General features: G+C 40.5%; 1 protein-coding gene across 10 annotated transcripts in view; it reads left to right on the forward strand.

Moving 5' to 3' along the window:
• DIP2C (disco interacting protein 2 homolog C) overlaps nucleotides 1-18,746 on the forward strand; it is a 513,143-nt gene that overhangs the window by 391,488 nt on the left and 102,909 nt on the right. For all 10 annotated transcript variants that reach the window (XM_038391694.2, XM_043509595.1, XM_038391695.2 and 7 more), the window contains 7 exons: nucleotides 7,231-7,354; nucleotides 7,709-7,818; nucleotides 9,940-10,042; nucleotides 10,356-10,420; nucleotides 13,708-13,801; nucleotides 13,958-14,077; nucleotides 14,845-14,959. In XM_038391694.2, the coding sequence (XP_038247622.1) occupies nucleotides 7,231-7,354; nucleotides 7,709-7,818; nucleotides 9,940-10,042; nucleotides 10,356-10,420; nucleotides 13,708-13,801; nucleotides 13,958-14,077; nucleotides 14,845-14,959 (731 nt within the window). The remainder of the gene's footprint in view (nucleotides 1-7,230; nucleotides 7,355-7,708; nucleotides 7,819-9,939; nucleotides 10,043-10,355; nucleotides 10,421-13,707; nucleotides 13,802-13,957; nucleotides 14,078-14,844; nucleotides 14,960-18,746) is intronic.

Below are 18,746 nucleotides of genomic sequence, written 5' to 3' on the forward strand. Positions count from 1 at the left end.
ACCTCACACCCGTATTTACTGCCATTCTAAATTGTCACTGGTGGAGGTTTCTCTGTTTAAATTAGTGTTATTAGCTAGCAAGCCTTCCCTGTCTTTGCAATCCAGACTGTATCCATTCAGTTTGTATCTGAGGCTTCTTCCAGCCGCCCAGATTCAACATAATATACTGTGTATGCTCACTGGTCTGCTGATGAAGCAGGTTAATATAAACTAAGTAAATAGCTGGAGAAAACTCAAACCACATCTGGCAAAAGTAGTGTTTGGTTTTATAACCCTTTTGCAGGGCAGTAGAGCAATTTGATTTGTTAAGGAATTTCGATGTTACCATCAGACAGAAAATCTTCATGGTTTCTCTTCTCAATACCCGTTCATGTTGTCTAGAGAACCCAATACTATTAAAATAAATGTAGTCTCTTCCTGTAGCTTTCCAGTGCATTATATTTGGCTCTGTTATGAGCAGAATTTGGCAGATTACTTCCTTGTAGTGTGTGTTCACAGGGGTCATTTATGGTGGTGCCATATGATCTGCACTATATGATTTGTACCGGGTTCTAGTTGGTTTCTGGGTGAAATTCAATGTTTTAATTTTGGTCTGTAAAATCCTAAAAGGCTGGGACCTAGCTACTTGAGAATTTCCTTGTTCAGTACTATAGTAGTTGAGATCATTTGAAGTGTCTTAGTGTTTAGGCCCCAATTTACCAAACAACCCCTATTAAGCAAATTGGTTAAGCATGTATTTTTTTGGAGTTGAGGCCTTAAATGAGAGTTGTTGCTGCCATAGTGTCTTCAGTGAAAGGTCCCCTGCTCAGGCACTCACTCCATTCCTTTGTCTAGCCCATCAAAGCCATTCTGCTGGCTCTCAGGGCATGTAGCAAATCTTGTCTCTTTGCTCAAGCTTTTGAGGATAGGTGAGCGAAAGGAACACTCTTGCTGTTTAATTTCTGAATGATAGTCGTAATGAGGCACAGTTCTGTAGCATTTCTTTTCTTTTTTTAACTGGCTCATACACCTAGAGCAGTGTAGGCACACTTAAAAAAAATCGGAATTAAATACTATATCTTCCAGCAGTCTGCCTGGGTTTTGTCCACATTCACTAGTTCAACTAAAATTATAGTGGTTACTTGTAAACCACTATAAGTGCAAGAGGCTTTATGACAATTAGATAGAATGAGGGATGAGATTACGTTGACTCATCTCAGTGTTTTGATTTTCGAATTTCAGTGCAAGAATGTCTCTAAAGTGATGATTTGTAATCCATAAACTTGTGTAAATCAGTAACTAATCTTTATGATGAATTGGAGGATTTGTGCAATGCTAGTGCTGGGTTTTTTCATGAAGTTGTGGACCACCATTCAAATTCATTGGGAGATACTGAAGGAAAGAAATTAGTGGCCTCTCTTTTATGCTCAGTAGGACAGTAACCTCTGTCTTAGAATGACTGACTGATCTCCGGGATGTTTGTACAAGATTCAGCAAGGATATCCATGCAATTAATTTGTCAGCTCTACAAAACTCTGTCTGGTTTGGGACCTCCTGAGTAGAACTGAGTGAATTGTTCATTTTTTTTTCCAATTCAGTCACGAAAAGCAAAGACTCAAATTATTAAAGAAAAAAACAAACAAAAATCAATGTTTCAAACAGAAACTAATTTTTTTTTCAGTATTTCTCACCAAAATGAAAAATCAAAAAAATTTAATTTGCATCGAACAAAACATTTTGACTGTCATTTTGAAATGAAATGAAACTATTTGTTTCAACAAACAAAATGCCAAACTGATTTGTTTTGAAAATGTCAGAACTAACTTTTCCCTCCCTCACCCACTTTTTTTTCAATTTGTCCAAGTTCACAAATAGTTTCAGCTGCCTCAAAAGTGCTTGGTTTTTTCTTTTCTCTTCTTTTTCCCAGCAAATTTACCATTTGACCAGCTCAGCTGCTGCGGTTACTGACAGAGCTGTGTGAAATGAACAGCACTTCTCCCAGAAACTGATACTACGTGATTCTCTTATTGTCATCTCTTTGTATTTTTAAAAGGGGCACTTCCCTTGTCTGGTTTTTCATAGAAGCAGGAGTAAATGAGAGAGCTCAATGTTGAAGAATTTTCTTGCAAAAGAATGTTTTTAATTTTGCCAAGCTTAAACTAAATTTCTGACAACTGCAGTGAACAAAAATGAATGTGACAACTTCTGGATGTCTGAAATGAATGAGTTAGATAATTCTGTTTATTATGGATCATTTTATTGTCCCACATTATTTACTTAAATGTCAGCATATGCTAGTTCAGATAATCATGTTGTATAAAAAGATCATTCTCTGGAGGTACAGAATCAAGGTAATGCAGACAAATGAGAAGTAGTGGGATGTATCTGTTCTTTATTTGCTTTTTCCCTTTATTCATTAGTTATAATTAAATGATATTCTTAATATGGGAGGGAGGGGAGGGGGAAAAAGTATGCAAAGACCTGATGCTATTAATATAGTAGTGAATTCAAAGCAAAAGTTTAGACAGAGGAGAAGATCAGTTCTGAATTTTGCAGCTTAGGTCCAATTTTAATTTTTCATGTAATTTTATTATGTCAAATGAGTATAAATAAAATTATCACAACTAGTGAATAAAGGGAGCTGCTGGGGACTGTGCCTGCAGACGGTCAATGTAAACAAAATGCCTCGTGGCCCACCAGCGGATTACCCTGATGGGCCGCGTGCCAAAGGTTACTGACCCCTGGGCTACATGAACAGAGAAGTCCTATTTTGTTCTGATGAAAGGATTTGAGAGATTCTGTTTCCATCTGGCACCAAATTCACTGGTGAACAAAAGGGCCCAACAGCACAGACTCAAGTCCACCCCAAAAGACAGATTCCCAGTGGTTGAACCTTCTGGGCTGACAGATCTATACCTCATCGTCTTTACAGATGAGGATCTTGAATCAACAAGCTTTGCTGTCCAAGTATAATTTCCTCAACTAATCAGCCATGTCCAAGTTTGTGGACTAGTTTCCTGAGGCCTCACATGAGGAGTTTTGGGTGTTTGTTGCAGAAGGCTGCTTAGTGGCCAAATCATAGAATCATAGAATCATAGAATATCAGGGTTGGAAGGGACCCCAGAAGGTCATCTAGTCCAACCCCCTGCTCAAAGCAGGACCAAGTCCCAGTTAAATCATCCTAGCCAGGGCTTTGTCAAGCCTGACCTTAAAAACCTCTAAAGAAGGAGATTCTACCACCTCCCTAGGTAACGCATTCCAGTGTTTCACCACCCTCTTAGTGAAAAAGTTTTTCCTAATATCCAATCTAAACCTCCCCCATTGCAACTTGAGACCATTACTCCTCGTTCTGTCATCTGCTACCATTGAGAACAGTCTAGAGCCATCCTCTTTGAAACCCCCTTTCAGGTAGTTGAAAGCAGCTATCCAATCCCCCCTCATTCTTCTCTTCTGCAGACTAAACAATCCCAGCTCCCTCAGCCTCTCCTCATAAGTCATGTGCTCTAGACCCCTAATCATTTTTGTTGCCCTTCGCTGTACTCTTTCCAATTTATCCACATCCTTCTTGTAGTGTGGGGCCCAAAACTGGACACAGTACTCCAGATGAGGCCTCACCAGTGTCGAATAGAGGGGAACGATCACGTCCCTCGATCTGCTCGCTATGCCCCTACTTATACATCCCAAAATGCCATTGGCCTTCTTGGCAACAAGGGCACACTGCTGACTCATATCCAGCTTCTCGTCCACTGTCACCCCTAGGTCCTTTTCCGCAGAACTGCTGCCGAGCCATTCGGTCCCTAGTCTGTAGCGGTGCATTGGATTCTTCCATCCTAAGTGCAGGACCCTGCACTTATCCTTATTGAACCTCATTAGATTTCTTTTGGCCTAATCCTCCAATTTGTCTAGGTCCTTCTGTATCCTATCCCTCCCCTCCAGCGTATCTACCACTCCTCCCAGTTTAGTATCATCCGCAAATTTGCTGAGAGTGCAATCCACACCATCCTCCAGATCATTTATGAAGATATTGAACAAAACGGGCCCCAGGACCGACCCCTGGGGCACTCCACTTGACACCGGCTGCCAACTAGACATGGAGCCATTGATCACTACCCGTTGAGCCCGACAATCTAGCCAGCTTTCTACCCACCTTATAGTGCATTCATCCGGCCCATACTTCCTTAACTTGCTGACAAGAATGCTGTGGGAGACCGTGTCAAAAGCTTTGCTAAAGTCAAGAAACAATACATCCACTGCTTTCCCTTCATCCACAGAACCAGTGATCTCATCATAAAAGGCGATTAGATTAGTCAGGCATGACCTTCCCTTGGTGAATCCATGCTGACTGTTCCTGATCCCTTTCCTCTCCTCTAAGTGCTTCAGGATTGATTCCAAAATGCCCTACGGTCCATCCTCAATGCTGTGGACACTTTGGCCAGGTTAATGGCCTGTGCAGTTACTATGAAGAGGGCTACAAAGCTCCAGGATTGCATTGGATTTCCAGCAAGCCATTGAGGACTTTCCCTTTGATGGCTGGACCTTGTTCTTGGAAGACTGACACTTTGCTCTCCTTTAAGGACTCCAGGATTAACTTAAGGTCCTTGGAAGTGCCCATGCTGTCCATGCAGAGATGCCACTATGGAGCTCAGGAGCAGCAGTATTCCCTGCAGCACTCTTTTGTGTAATTCTCCCCCCACCCCAACTCCCCAAAGCAGAATGACTACCCCAGAAAGAGGAATAGATCTCACAATAGGAAGTTGTTGGGTCTCAGGGCTCAGCCAGTTCACGCATCCTCCCTGAGTGCCTGGTAAGTGCCCATTTTGACTCCTTGGTCCAGAGCACTGTTCCAATTGTTGCTCTGCCCTTCCCACTCCCATCTCTTTGGGGACAGGCTGGCCTGTTTTTACAATGCTTGAGGCTCACTTACCTTCAACAGCTGGGTGCTAGACACTATCAAATCAGGCTAAGCCATCCAGTTCCTCTCCAGGCACCCTCCCCATCCCCTCTCCCAATCCTCTTCAGGGACCCCTCTCATGAGACACACAGCTCATAGAGCAGGTCAGCTCTCTGCTGGTGTTGGGAACAGTAGAGGGAGTCTCACTGGGATTCTGGGGCCACGAATTCTATTCCCAGTACTTCCTGGTACCAAACCCCCAGGATGGGATGAGACCCATATTTGACCTTCATGGCCTTAACAAATGTATCAAATACATGAGGTTCCGCATAGTCACTCCGTGGGCTATCCTCCCCTCCTGGTTTTCTGCTCTGGACACCTATTTTCATGTGGTGATTCTACTGAGCCACAGGAAGTTTCTTCATTTTCTTGTGGGAGAATACCATTTTCAGTATATGGTTCGCCCATTTGGCCCCATTCCACCTCTCAAGTTTTCACCAAAAGCATGGCTGTGGTGATGGCATATCTCAGGAGGGAGAGAATCCACTTCTTCTCATACCTCGATGACTGGATACTGAAGGAGGTTCCAGAGAAGTTCTTGCACATGTCAACACCACACTGCATTTGCTTGACCGTCTAGGACTCATTTTAAACACTGGAAAGTCTATCTTGGCTTCCACTCAAAAAATCAAGTTCATTGGGGCCCTATTAGATTCCACAGGGTCGAGAGCATTTCTGATGACTGATCACTTCCAGGCAATTCAACAGCTCTGCCTCAGTCTGCAGTCTCAGCCCTCCATGACAGTCTGGGTGCGTCTGAGCCTGTTGGGACATGTCTTGTGTGCAGGTGGCTCAGTTTGTGAGGCTATGCCTTTACCCCCTCCAGATGTGGCTCAGGATGTCTACTGCCCTGCTCTGCCCTGCCCTACATTCTTTGGACAGATTGGTTTGCCTTCCTTCACTAGTCCTAGACTCCTTGCTCTGATGACAGTCCCCATGCAACGTGTGCCAGGGATTCAACAGTAGGAAGTCCTCCACTAGGCCAGTCTACTTACCAAAGTGAAAGAGGTTTTCAGCATGGCCCTTGTCCCCCAGGACCCAGCTGACATGGACTTCTATCCAGGACATCTTGGAGTACCTGTTACATCTTCAGACATCTGGCAGCAATATCAACATTCCATCCTCCTAGTCAGGTAAAATCAGTTTTTTCCAATGCCATGGTGGCAAGATTTCTGAAAGGACTCCACTGCTTACATTTCTGGTCCAAGAGCCAGCCCCCTTGTGGGACCTAAACACAGTTTTGGCAGTTTTAGCCATTACCTCTGCAAGGACGGTGTTTGAACTGCACACGCAGATGGCAGGGCCTCTTCTACACACAGTTCTCCAGCAACAAGGTAATACTGCAGACTTCATGAAGGAACCAGCGGTCTCTGCACAGACTATCTCTAGATCCTGTCTTAAGACTGCATATGAAATTGCTTCGACTACATCTCTTCAGCAGATATGAGCTCATTCGCTGAGAGCGCAAGTGACATTGATAGCGTTACTCAGTGACATTTCCGTATTAGACATTTACAGGTCAGCCATACACTTATGGACCATTCTGCTATTACCGCATCTTCCAAACCAACACAGGGCTCAGTAGGGCTGCCCAGCAATCTATATTTCTATAGACTCTGAGTCCTCCCAGACAGGGTACTGCTTGTGAGTCACCTACGTGGAATACACATCTGCATTTATTCCAGGACGACAAACAGTTACTTACTTATGGTTCTTTGAAATGTGATGCAGATGTGTATTCCATGACCCACCCTCCGTCCCCTCTGCATCAGAGTCTCCTCTCATTGGCTTTCGGTGTCAAGGAACCAAGGGGAGTCAGGACGGTGTTGCCTTATATAGCCAGGGCAGTGGCCACAGTCACAAGGTGCAAGTGCTGCCCCTCTATGGGTACTGCTAGGCAAAGTCTTGGCTCCAGTGCACTGGGTGCACACACACCTAAATGGAATACACATCTACATCATTCTTCGACGAGCCACATTTACAGTAAGTTAACCATTTCTTATTTCATAGACGACGCATCTTGTGTAGAGATGTAAAAGATGAAGCCATATGATGGCTTTAGTCCTTTGAATGGATATATATGGTTGTGAGGATGAATATATCCAAATTATAGAACTCCTTTTTCAGTGTACAAGTTAGTCAATTATATTTTGTTAATTAATTAAGTTGGATAGAGGGAAGACTATTTTTTCCCTAAGACATTGCGTACCTTGTAAAACAAACTACAAAAAAAGCATGTTGCACGCAGTCAATTCCAGTAAATTTCACTTGTTGCTTTTCTTATTTTTGTGATCAATTAGGATGCAGGAAGCCAACAAATCGGTTTCTTACTTGGAAGCTGTGGTGTTACTGTGGCCTTGACTAGTGATGCATGTCATAAAGGACTGCCTAAAAGCCCTACAGGGGAGATACCACAGTTCAAAGGTAAACTCATCCTCATTAAACCTACTTCTTGTACAAAGATTCCACGTGTTACTAAATAGCACTTGCAAACATATCACATATACATCATTAATACTTCTGAGGTTTAGAAACTAGCCTCAGCATAGTATGTCCTGATGTCTATGTACAGAAAGTATGATAATTAATAATCCTGCTTGGTCTATTCCAGTGGGGATACTCACATGAGTAGAATAAGCAATATTCAGCCAACCAAGCAATATTCACACCATACAAGCATAGAACACATTTGAAATAAACTTGTGTGCAGAAGAATTGCATTCTCTTGTACTATTTATCTAGCAGAAACTCAGCAAAAGCTCTTTGTCTGTTTCTCAGGGTGGCCAAAGCTGCTATGGTTTGTCACAGAATCTAAACATCTTTCTAAACCTCCTCGTGACTGGTTCCCACATATCAAGGATGCAAACAATGACACAGCTTACATAGAGGTGAGTTTATAAAGATAAATTTTCCCTATGATCTATTGCATATGACACTTCTGAATAACATTAAGATAAATATAACTATGTTGTCACTGCTTCTGTAAACAATGAGCCTCCTGTTTACTTGCTGATAATTTCAGTATAAATAGAAACTAAATATTATATGAAAGTTAATGCAATGTTAAATTTGCACAGTTAACTTTGCATTTCTGGAGTCTTTTTTACTTAAAGGTTTCTACAGCACTTGTGGCCCTGATTCAGCAGTGCTCTAAGTAGTCAGTTTAGAGCATGCATGTGCTTAACTGCTTTGCTGTATTGGGATTTCAGATATTACAGTGATGGATGCTTCACAAATAAGTAAGCTGCAGCAGTGTGGACACCCAAACTTTTGCACTTCTAGACTTTGATTTTTTTGTTTGCTTTTGTTACAACTTTCATTAAAGATAAGTTCATTTTTTTACAGTTTTGTTTATCAAGAAAGTCACAAAGCTATAAAAAAAAATAAGGGAATGCAATATAATGCTTAATGTCACTTCTCCTAACACACAATGAACTGATGACACCAAAGACTTTGAAGGGGTGAGAGCTGGAAGTCCACAACTTATGAAATGGCAGGAATTCATAAACCATGTTAACTTGCTCTCACTGAGATCATACATATATTGACTCCCACAAGGCGATATGTAGTCTGAATGACCCATGTATTCAGGGGACTTCTGTCCTATCCTGTCCTTAAAACTAGACCCTGTCTGTGCTCAAGAGAAGTCCAGACTTTCTTCAGCTGCATCTGTTGAGATGTAAAAATGACTAGTGAAGTGTATGGTGGACCATCTCCTCAGTGCCTTAGAAACAGTTATCTTCTTTTTCCCCCTTAGCGTCATCTGAAGTTCTTTTCCTATCACCAGGCAATGCCCCCCTTTTTTTTTCTTTGCCCACATGGCTCCTACTCAATTTAACTTGCTGCCACAATATTCTATAGAACTTTTCCTGTCTTGCCATAGCTCTTATTCACCATCCAGGCTTCTTACTGATCTGTTCAGACGAGAGATCACCAACAAGCATCACCGAAAAAAGTTTTCTCCCTAGTATTTGTGGACTTGAGTATCCTCCTAAGGAAGAGAGAGAAGCTGCTTGTTCATCATCCTTTGTTAAAAATCTTGCCTCTCGTCAGTCAGTGTGTGTGGTTAAATTCCCTCCTGAAAGACCTGCTTCAGGAAGGGAAAATTAGCATAGCTAGATGCATTTAACTTTTTTGGATGTAGGTTTTTTTCCTCTTTTGAAAGGAGCAAATGAATTAAATAATGTTAGCATTTAAATAATCACAAGTCAAGCTAGTGCCCTACTCAGTTCAAAGTGGTTGGGATTTCCCATCTATATGCTGCTGTTTGATAATTTTAGTTTTCTAAAGGAGTGGGTTAACATGGCAGCTATGAATATGTATTGAATGTTGCTGGCTATCTTCATCATGGAAGAAGATACTGATTTTGTTTAAATGATGACTTAGAATTTGCAGCCTACTGCAGAAAGTATCAAAAATTGTGAGGGCTCCAAACTCAGCACCGTGATTCTCTCATTATTTTTTCTTCTTTGATTTAATACAGTTCGTGTATTTCTGTTAGTATCACACACATGGTTGCAGCAGCCACCCCTTTGCCGGTCGTGTTCGGGAGGGCTGCCTGAACAATTTAACAGATGACCAGTGAGAAGTAACTTCTCACATTTTTAAATCTAGCCAACATATTACTCAGTGATGTCTTACTTAAGTTACTCAGACTTCTGCTGCTGGTGTTGCTAGAGTGACTCAAAAGCAAGTTTGGAATTAATATCAAATGTAATTCTCCCACCCTCCCTGAACGCAAACAGCTGAAGAGTTCCTGATGCCAAACATGACAAATTTCTGCCTAAAAAGACACCTTCTCCAGAGAAAAAAAATGGGGCTTTATAAAAACTGTTTCGCAGCCTTCATTATAGCTCTCTCTATCTGTGAAAGCTAAACTAAAGTAACAAAGTTCATCAGCTGCCCTTTGTTTCTCCATGTTAAATGCTTTGAATCTAACTCCCAAACAATAAGAGCAGTGCTACTGTTGCATACAATATATTCAATCTTCAATAACAAATCTCTTGTAGTACAAAACGTGTAAAGATGGAAGTGTGCTTGGGGTGACTGTGACAAGAATTGCACTGCTGACCCACTGTCAAGCTCTTACACAAGCATGTGGATATACAGAAGGTATTAAACACATTCCTCTTGTTTCATCCCTGCCTGACTGGGGTCTTGTTTTATACAGGGCTGTATTCAATATTTCTAGATTAAATATAGAAATTGTGGATTCATTGCATTTTTGCACGTCTTTGAGATGTAACAAAGAGAAAACTCTTTGCCAAGACTAATCCTACTATGGGGAGTTACTCTGAAAGTTATGCTTTGAAGCCATTAGTCATGTTATACCAAAATTTACTGTATTTCCTTCCTGTAAGAGGTTTTGCTTTTTAGTTTATGCCGTGCTCAGAAAAATAAGCCATATTTTGTTTTTATTTGATAGCTGAAACAATTGTGAATGTACTAGATTTCAAGAAGGATGTTGGCTTATGGCATGGGATTCTTACAGTAAGTAACTTTTTCCTTTATGTGAATATTTGAAAAAGAGCTTGTTTAATAAGCTTTTATCATCAGATGTTGGGATGTCATAAGATTTCTTCTAACTCGATCTTGTTTGTCGTAAAACCAGACAATTACAGTTTAGAGCTGATGATTCTTGGCTAGTTAGCTACACCTTTACTTAGCAAGCCCAGAGGGTTGGGGTGCAGGAGGGGATGCTGTATTCATTGCTGTATGGTTCTGAGGCCTACAGTCTTCGAAGGCATTGAATCAAGAACAACAGTCCGCTGTTGCTCCAGTAAGATCTTCATCAGCTAGAGTTGTTATATTACCACTGTCAAAGTTCCTCATCATTCAAAACTACCTTCTCTTGCGGTGTCCCCCAGGGATCTGTGCTGGGACCAGTGCTGTTTAACATATTCATAGATGATCTGGAAAAAGGGGTGAACAGTGAGGTGGCAAAGTTTGCAGATGATACAAAATTACTTAAAATAGTTAAGCCAAAGCAGACTGAGAGGAGTTAGAAAGGGATCTCACAAGACTGGGCAACAAAATTATAGATGAAATTAACTGTTGATAAATGCAAAGTAATGCACATTGGAAAGCATAATCCCAAGTACATATACAAAACAATGGGGTCTAAATTAGCTCAACTAATTTAAGAAAGAAAGAGATCTTGGAGTCATTGTGGCTAGTTCTCTGAAAACACCCACTCATAATGTTAGGAACTATTAGGAAAGAGATAGATAATAAGACAGAAAATATCATAATGGCACTATATAAATCTGTGATACACCCACACCATGAATTCTGCATGTATTCTGGTCAACCACATTTCAAAAATATATATTAGAATTGGAAAAAGTGTGGAGAAGGGCAACAAAAATGATTGGGGGTATGGAACAACTTCCATGTGAGCACAGATTAAAAAGATTGGGACTGTTCATCTTGGAAAAGAGACAATGAAAGGGGGGAATATGAGAGATGGGTGTGGAGACAGTGAATAAGGAAGTTTTTTTTTACCTCTTCCCATAACACAAGAACCAGGGGTCACACAATGAAATTAATAGGCAGCAGGCTTACAATAAACAAAAAGAAATACTACTTCACACAATGCATAGTCAACCTGTGGAACTAGTTACCACGGGATGTTGTGAAGGCTCAGGGGCAATCGGAGGCTCTGCATGCTGCCCCCACCCTGAGCACCAGCTCTGCAGCTCCCATTGGCCAGGAACTGTGGCCAGTGGGCGCTGTGGGCAGGCGGGGCAGTGTGCAGAGCCTCCTGGCTGCCCCGAGCCTAAAAGCTGCAGGGACATGCCAGTCACTTCCGGGAGTCGCCTGAGGTAATCACTGCTTGGCCGGAGCCAACACCCTACACCCCCCCACCCTGCCTGCACCACAATCCCCAGACCCAGACCCTCCCCTGTCCCATACCCCAACCCCCTGCCCCAGGCCTGAGTCCCCTCCCACACCAAACTCCCTCCCAGAGCCCACATCCCCTCCTACACCCCAACCCTCTGTCCCAGGCTCTGCCCAGAGCCCCCTCCCATACCCCAACCCCTGCCGGGGAAAATGAGTGAGGGTGGGGTAGAGCGAGTGATGGGGGAGGGGGATGGAGTGAGAAGGGGCGTGGCCTTGCGGGAAGGAGTGGGGCAAGGATGTTTGGGTTTGTGCAATTAGACAGTTGGCAACCTTAGATGCAACCCCGTGCTCTGGGTGTCCTGCCCCTCTGACTGCCAGAAGCTGGGAATGGACAACAAGGGATGGATCGCTCAATAATTGCCCTGTTTTGTTCATTCCCTCTGAAGCACCTGGCATTGGCCCCTGTGGGAAGACAGGATACTGGGCTAGATGAACCATTGGTCTGATCCAGTCTGGCCAAACTTGTGTTCTTGTGTTACTGATCCTGAGACAATTCTGCTGCACTAGGTTGGACAAGCTCTCTGTTTGCCTCTTGAATATCTTTCAAAGCAAGAACTTGGAAGTTCTCTGGTGTGGAGGCCAACATCTTTTTTTAATTATTAAAGACAGCCTCCAACAGTCACTTGAAAACGATGTTGCAGCTGAAGCTTGGGGAAATCCTGTTCAACTGATCGTAGTGGAGAGAGTGGCTATCTTTGAAGAGACCATATATGAACATTTCAAACTGAAAGAACTTATGTTTTATGATTCCAGGGGAACCCAGCTTACCTTTCCTGCCACCTGTTGCTCTGTTTCCATGAATGTCAAAGTGCAATTATAACTATGCTTTGAAACAGAATGGGATTCCAGGTTTTATGTCCACAAGTAGTTAATTTAATTAGTTAACTTTGTTATTACACAGTCTGAAAGTAAGCACCCACCAAAATTTTCTCACAGCCCTTTTTTGCTCTTGATATGGCCTTACCTTGTTGCCTGACTTATCTATGAAGGCTTTTCCTGTGTTAACAGTTGCACAAGACTGAAAGGGGAAATATCATCTTTGGATCCAATCATGCAAACACTTACATGAGTAATCCCATTGGGAGATTTACATATGCTCAGATCTTGGGATCCTAGACCTGGGTTTCCAAAATATGTACCATATTTAATCCCTACTTTTAATGTAGTGATATTGTGTGCCAAATAACTAAAGAAAACAAACATTTAAAACCATGAAAGATCAACTTGCTGCCATTGGCTTCACTGAATTTCTTATTTATATACTTCACAACTTTTTAGAACCTCACCAAGGATATTCTGGTATTGGTCTAGCCAATAAGAGGGCCAAAAGGCCCTTAATTTATTTTGTTTTAGAGTAAGCATGATTTTGCTTATTTCATGTATTATCATTGATTCCCCTTCCTAATTTTATGCACTACTAAATGAACTTTTTTGCTGCTATGGTAGCTTTTCACTCCATGTACAGACAGGTTTTTCTAAGTGTTTAAATTGTTACATCTCTCTTTGAGTAAGGGCCATTCCTGTGAAATAAGGGTTAGCAGAATTGGGCCTTAAATTCATCTCTGAAAGCAAAGATATAGTCCTCAGTCACTCAACCTTTGGGAGTTAAAGCATGCTTTTGTGCTACTTTCCATATTGCTGTTGTATAAACTAAGTGAAAGAGAGTGGAAACAAGTGAACATCCTTTTTTTAAAGATACATTACAATTTTCAGCATTGATTTTTATTTTTTAGCATCTGTTATTGGTTTAAACCAGAATTCCTAATTATGTACTTATCAACTTCATTCACAAGCTGACATGATATAAACTTGTTCCATTACTAATTTTATGCTGTTTGGGAACAAATCTCTTGTTTACTTTATTTTGATTTCAGAGTGTCATGAACATGATGCACGTTATAAGTATCCCTTATTCCTTAATGAAAGTGAATCCGCTATCATGGATACAGAAAGTCTGCCAGTACAAAGGTAAGGATCGGAAGTGCATAAAGGTTTTTTTTTTGAAAAGTCAAACTCAGAAAAGCCAGTTGTTGCTATTGAAGCTATTTAGCTGTAATTTACTCATTCCCACATCTTAAAATAACTTCTACTCAGCACATTAGTAATTTTTTACTTTCATTTTAGCAAAAGTCGCTTGTGTAAAATCCAGGGACATGCACTGGGCATTAGTGGCACATCGAGATCAAAGAGATATCAACCTTTCCTCATTGCGTATGCTAATAGTGGCCGATGGCGCAAATCCTTGTAAGTGATGCATGTATAGTAAAACAAAGAATATGACACTTATTTCCTGTCTTATGTTTTAAGTTTCAGTCTTCAGTCACATTAGCAAAAAATGTTTAACAAAAGTATAAGGTTTATCTACTGCAAACTACACAACATTTGTGGAAACAGTAATTAATTTTGGATTTTTTTAAAATGTATTTTTCCTTAGCTAATCCTGAAGCAAACTTGATATTCCGCATAACGTAAGTCGCAGTAAATCCAGTTTTGTTTAACATGACAGCCATATATAAAGACTGAAATAAATTATCTTTAAGCTGTAGAAAGAAGCAGAAGGTTTGCTTCTGAGTAACAGAGAATTTTGTGGGGGGGGGGAATGTTTGCACTATTCTAGACAACTGCATCTGGATCACTTAGTATTAATCGGAACTTTCTCCATGTAATTTTTAAGATACAGTGATATAGATCTTCTGCTCATCTATTGTAACTTGCTTTGAGTTCCTAGAGTAAATCTTTCCGTAATGTGCCTTTTGTTAAACATATTGTATGTGTACTTCACATCTTAGATCCATCTGTAGTGGCTCTTCTACCCACAAGCAATGAAACTATTTATGCCTGAAAGCTAATCTTTAATATACCGTATATAGTTGAGCTCTACCAGATATGATGTTTTCCAGATGTCATCTAGATCCTTTTGTCCTTAAAAGGTACATGCATCAAAATGTTTTGTATGTGAGTAGCATTGTCTCAGAAGTCAGATTATTTTTCTTCTCTGATTTTTACTCTAGGGTCTATTTCTTCCTGTGATGCATTTCTCAATGTCTTCCAAAGTAAAGGCCTAAGACAGGAGGTCATTTGTCCTTGTGCCAGTTCACCAGAAGCTCTCACTGTGGCTATTCGAAGGTATTGTGTTACACAAATTAAAAAAGACAGTCTATAGAACAACACATTCAAACTAAACAAATGAAAATTATATTCAAGAAAGATTACGTCTGTATAGTTAGCATTCACATTATTCATTTTGTATTCATCTTTGTACCAAATAAGACATGCAGAATATGTGGCACCCTAACTAGTTTTGGAGAGAAAGAACAATATGATCAAGTTCATAATATAATTTTAGTTTAAAATCAAGCAGGCTAACATGCAAAATCTGTGTGGAAACCCTTGTAAAATCCCAAAATAAAGCAGTGAATGAATTAAAAAGAGGGAATTTTAATTGAATTGTAAGAGTGAGAAAATCGTGCTTTAGAACTCAACAACCAGTGTCTTTCTGGAGAATTACAGCAGGCTTCTAGTGGTATCTGGCTTATTTTCTTAATGATTAGAGAAGCTCTGTAATCCCCTGGAAATATGCTACCCACTCTGTTGTGCCTGTGCCTAGAAGTGGAGTGTATAAATTCCAGCAAAACTGCCAGACCTTTATATTTATTCATAATTGTGGGTAGGTAGTAGCAACCTATCCCAGGTTTGTGACATATTGTGATACGATGGGTAAAAACATAATTGCAGCACATTACAACGTATGTGCCACAGTGTCATGACTTTGTCCAAAAGTGGGAACTCTGTGTCATCCTAGATGGTCAGTTCAAATGCCCTTCTAACATCCATATTTCTAAACCTGTTTTTCAATGTATAACCTTGTTAAGGCATCTGATTTAATACTGTGAAGCTTTGTAATTATGTTAAGTAAAAGATATTCTGCAAAACTTAAAATATAAAGCCTGTTAGGGAAAATTTAACCTGATTTTTCAAGTGCAGTTTTGTGGATTATTTCAGGAAGAAAGATAAAATACTAGGAATGTGTTTAGCTAAGCCACAACTCTGTTAACATGCCTGGGAATTACCCAGCAATAATTTATGCAGTCCAGATCAACCTTCCTTTTGTAATCCATATCACCTTGGGAGGGCCACCATCAGCACTGTTTCCCTTTTAACCTGGTCCTAGAATTGTTGCTGGGACCTCACTGCCTTTTTCTTGTGCAGAGGTCTAGAACACGGGGCTGACCCTTTTCTGTACCAGACATTGCTGAAAACTATTGGCCGTCAGTGAATACCTTCCCCTAACCCTGATTCCAGTTTTGATTTGTCAGGAAACCAGACCCCTTATTGACAAGTACCTACACTAGACACCTGCCAGACTGAAATGTGAACACATTATCACTTAACCTACCCACCAGGTCCCTAGGCTGTGGAGAAGACAAAAATCCCCATCCAGGCTAATCAGGCAATAAGGGAAAAACTCTTTCACAGACCAAAAAGGCAACTAGCATAATGCTTACAGCAAGGGTCCAGAAATAGGGTCCTCCTCTAATCCCACCATGGGTAACAGGAAGGATTTATAAACCCTTCTCTTGGGTATATGGGAGTCAGTGGGGCTTCTGCTGCACCCTTCTATCCATCCAGTTAAACAAGCAGCTCCACATCTCTCCTCCTCATCCTCAAGAGGTCTGAGGAACCACAAGGAGGGGAGGAAAAAGAGGGAAGGCATTCCTTATGGAGGCTAAAGGGTTTTCTTTTCCCTGCTGGCCCAGACAGTGCCTCCCTCAAATCTGACGCTGCAGAAGGGAGGCATTCTATCAAATGTTTGAACCTTAATGCATAATAGGAGGTCTGTCCTTTCTAGCTTTAGAATTCTATGCTAAAATCCATTTTGAACTGTTAAGGGTCCGTTTTCATATTATGTACCTTGGATAGGTTACCTAAGAGGTTTTATTAACAAATAAAATAGATAATAAATGCAAAGTATTTTTTATTTTTAGAACCTTGTTCTGCAATTATGTAGCAATCATCTTGTTACAGTGAATGTTATTGAACTTATAAATGCATGTGTAAAGTCCCTAAATAGCAAGATAATACTTCCTGAACTCTGAAACTTTAGTATCTTTCACATTCTGTTCAGTCATTCTTGACAGTAAAGACATTATCATACAAATTCCACAGATTAGCATCTGAAGCATGAATTAAAATGACTGACTACAGAATTGCTGTACACAGGGTTTCCCGTTAACACTGCAACTTCTTCAATATACTTTTCTAAGCTGTGATCGATAATTATAGATGTTCCTTCCAAGAAAAATAAGAAAAAGCAATTCCTCTTGTAAAATGCCTGTATAATTTAGAAAAAGGCAATTAGTACTAGATTAATTGCTGCTTTAACCAGAAACTCAAGGCATAATATCATAGCTGAAGGCTGCAAAAAAGTAATTTCATGTGCAAAACGGTGGTCAAGATGATTTTGAGCTGCCTCCAGCAGATTGCATCTGGCCTGATACTACCGACACTTGAGTGCTTAACTTTAACCACACAAAGACTTCCACTGAAGTCACTGAATGCAGGTCATAAACCAGGTGTTCTGATCTATTGTACATGTTTCTAAAAGGGAGGGAACTCTGTACTTTTGCACACACAGTCTTTTAAATCCAAGAATCTCAAAATACTTCACAAATACTAAGGCTTCGTTAAGGCTTCATTCATTCATATCTTGAGGTAGATTTGTTCTGTCGCCCTTTTATACACAGGGAACCTGAGGTACAGATATGTTAAGTTACTTAAGCACATTCACTTAATCTAGGAATTTGATGGAATAAAATCCCTATCTCATTGCCTCTATTTCTTAATCTCACAATTTATCCTTCCTGTAATGAACCTTAAAGATCTTCATGTTTTCTTCTTAGAAATAACTAGTATGCAGATGAAGCTCAAGTTGTTAGCTTTAACCTAAAAAGTTCTAAATGTCTTGGAAACAGGCTACTTGAATCCCCTTTTCTCCTCGGGTGATTTTTTTCCCCATAATTGCTTAGCTGAGAAACCCATGTTAGAGATGCCCGGGTTTGGACTGCATAGGGCTGACAAGACGTATTCCTGAAGGGGACTGTGTGTCTTGGATCTGCTCCCATTCTTGATCCACCAGACCCTGGATTTGCTTAATAAAACAAGGGAGATGTATGCCAAAAGTCTCGTGTAGGCTTCTGCTCTATTAAAAGTAGCAGTATGAGGAACTGTGTGAGCGAATTGGAGATGGAAATCAGTGAAAACAGGCATTTTATTTTCATGTTTAAGATCGTACGAATAATGTAATGTGCGCTTGGGGATTGGGAGTGAGAGAAAGTTGATCAATAATGTGGTTGAGAATTCCTTTTAAATGATGGAAATGTTATTCATCATGTCTGCCTATTTACTTGATTTAATTGAAATTTGTTACATCAGTCACTACAAGTCTTATATGAACATGATTAGCTAAGGCCTAAGTATTTCAAGCATAACAGAGGAGACATGACATATAAGAAGAACATTATCTGATAACACAAGCATTTGTTATGATGGATTACATAGCACAACTGCAAAAAAACAAGATGCATATTGGCTCTTCCATTGATCTTGAAAATAGTTTAGTCTGTCTGCATTACATGCAAGCAATATTCCTAACCAAATCAGCATTGTTAGACTCCATTTTACATTTTAAAGTACAATGTATTGTGGTCTCTTTCCAGCTTCACTCTGACTTAACTCAATAACTTACACGAGTCAACATTAGTTTGTTCAAGCTATATACCATATATGTATAATTATATACACTAATACAATGTGCACATTTGTACTGAAACAAACTGACAAGGCAGCTATGCCTGAGTTGTAGAATAATATAGTATCTTAAGAGTGAATTTGACCAAACCTAGAAGTCACAAAG

This window comes from Dermochelys coriacea, chromosome 2, assembly GCF_009764565.3.
Source record: "Dermochelys coriacea isolate rDerCor1 chromosome 2, rDerCor1.pri.v4, whole genome shotgun sequence".
NCBI lineage: Eukaryota > Metazoa > Chordata > Testudines > Dermochelyidae > Dermochelys > Dermochelys coriacea.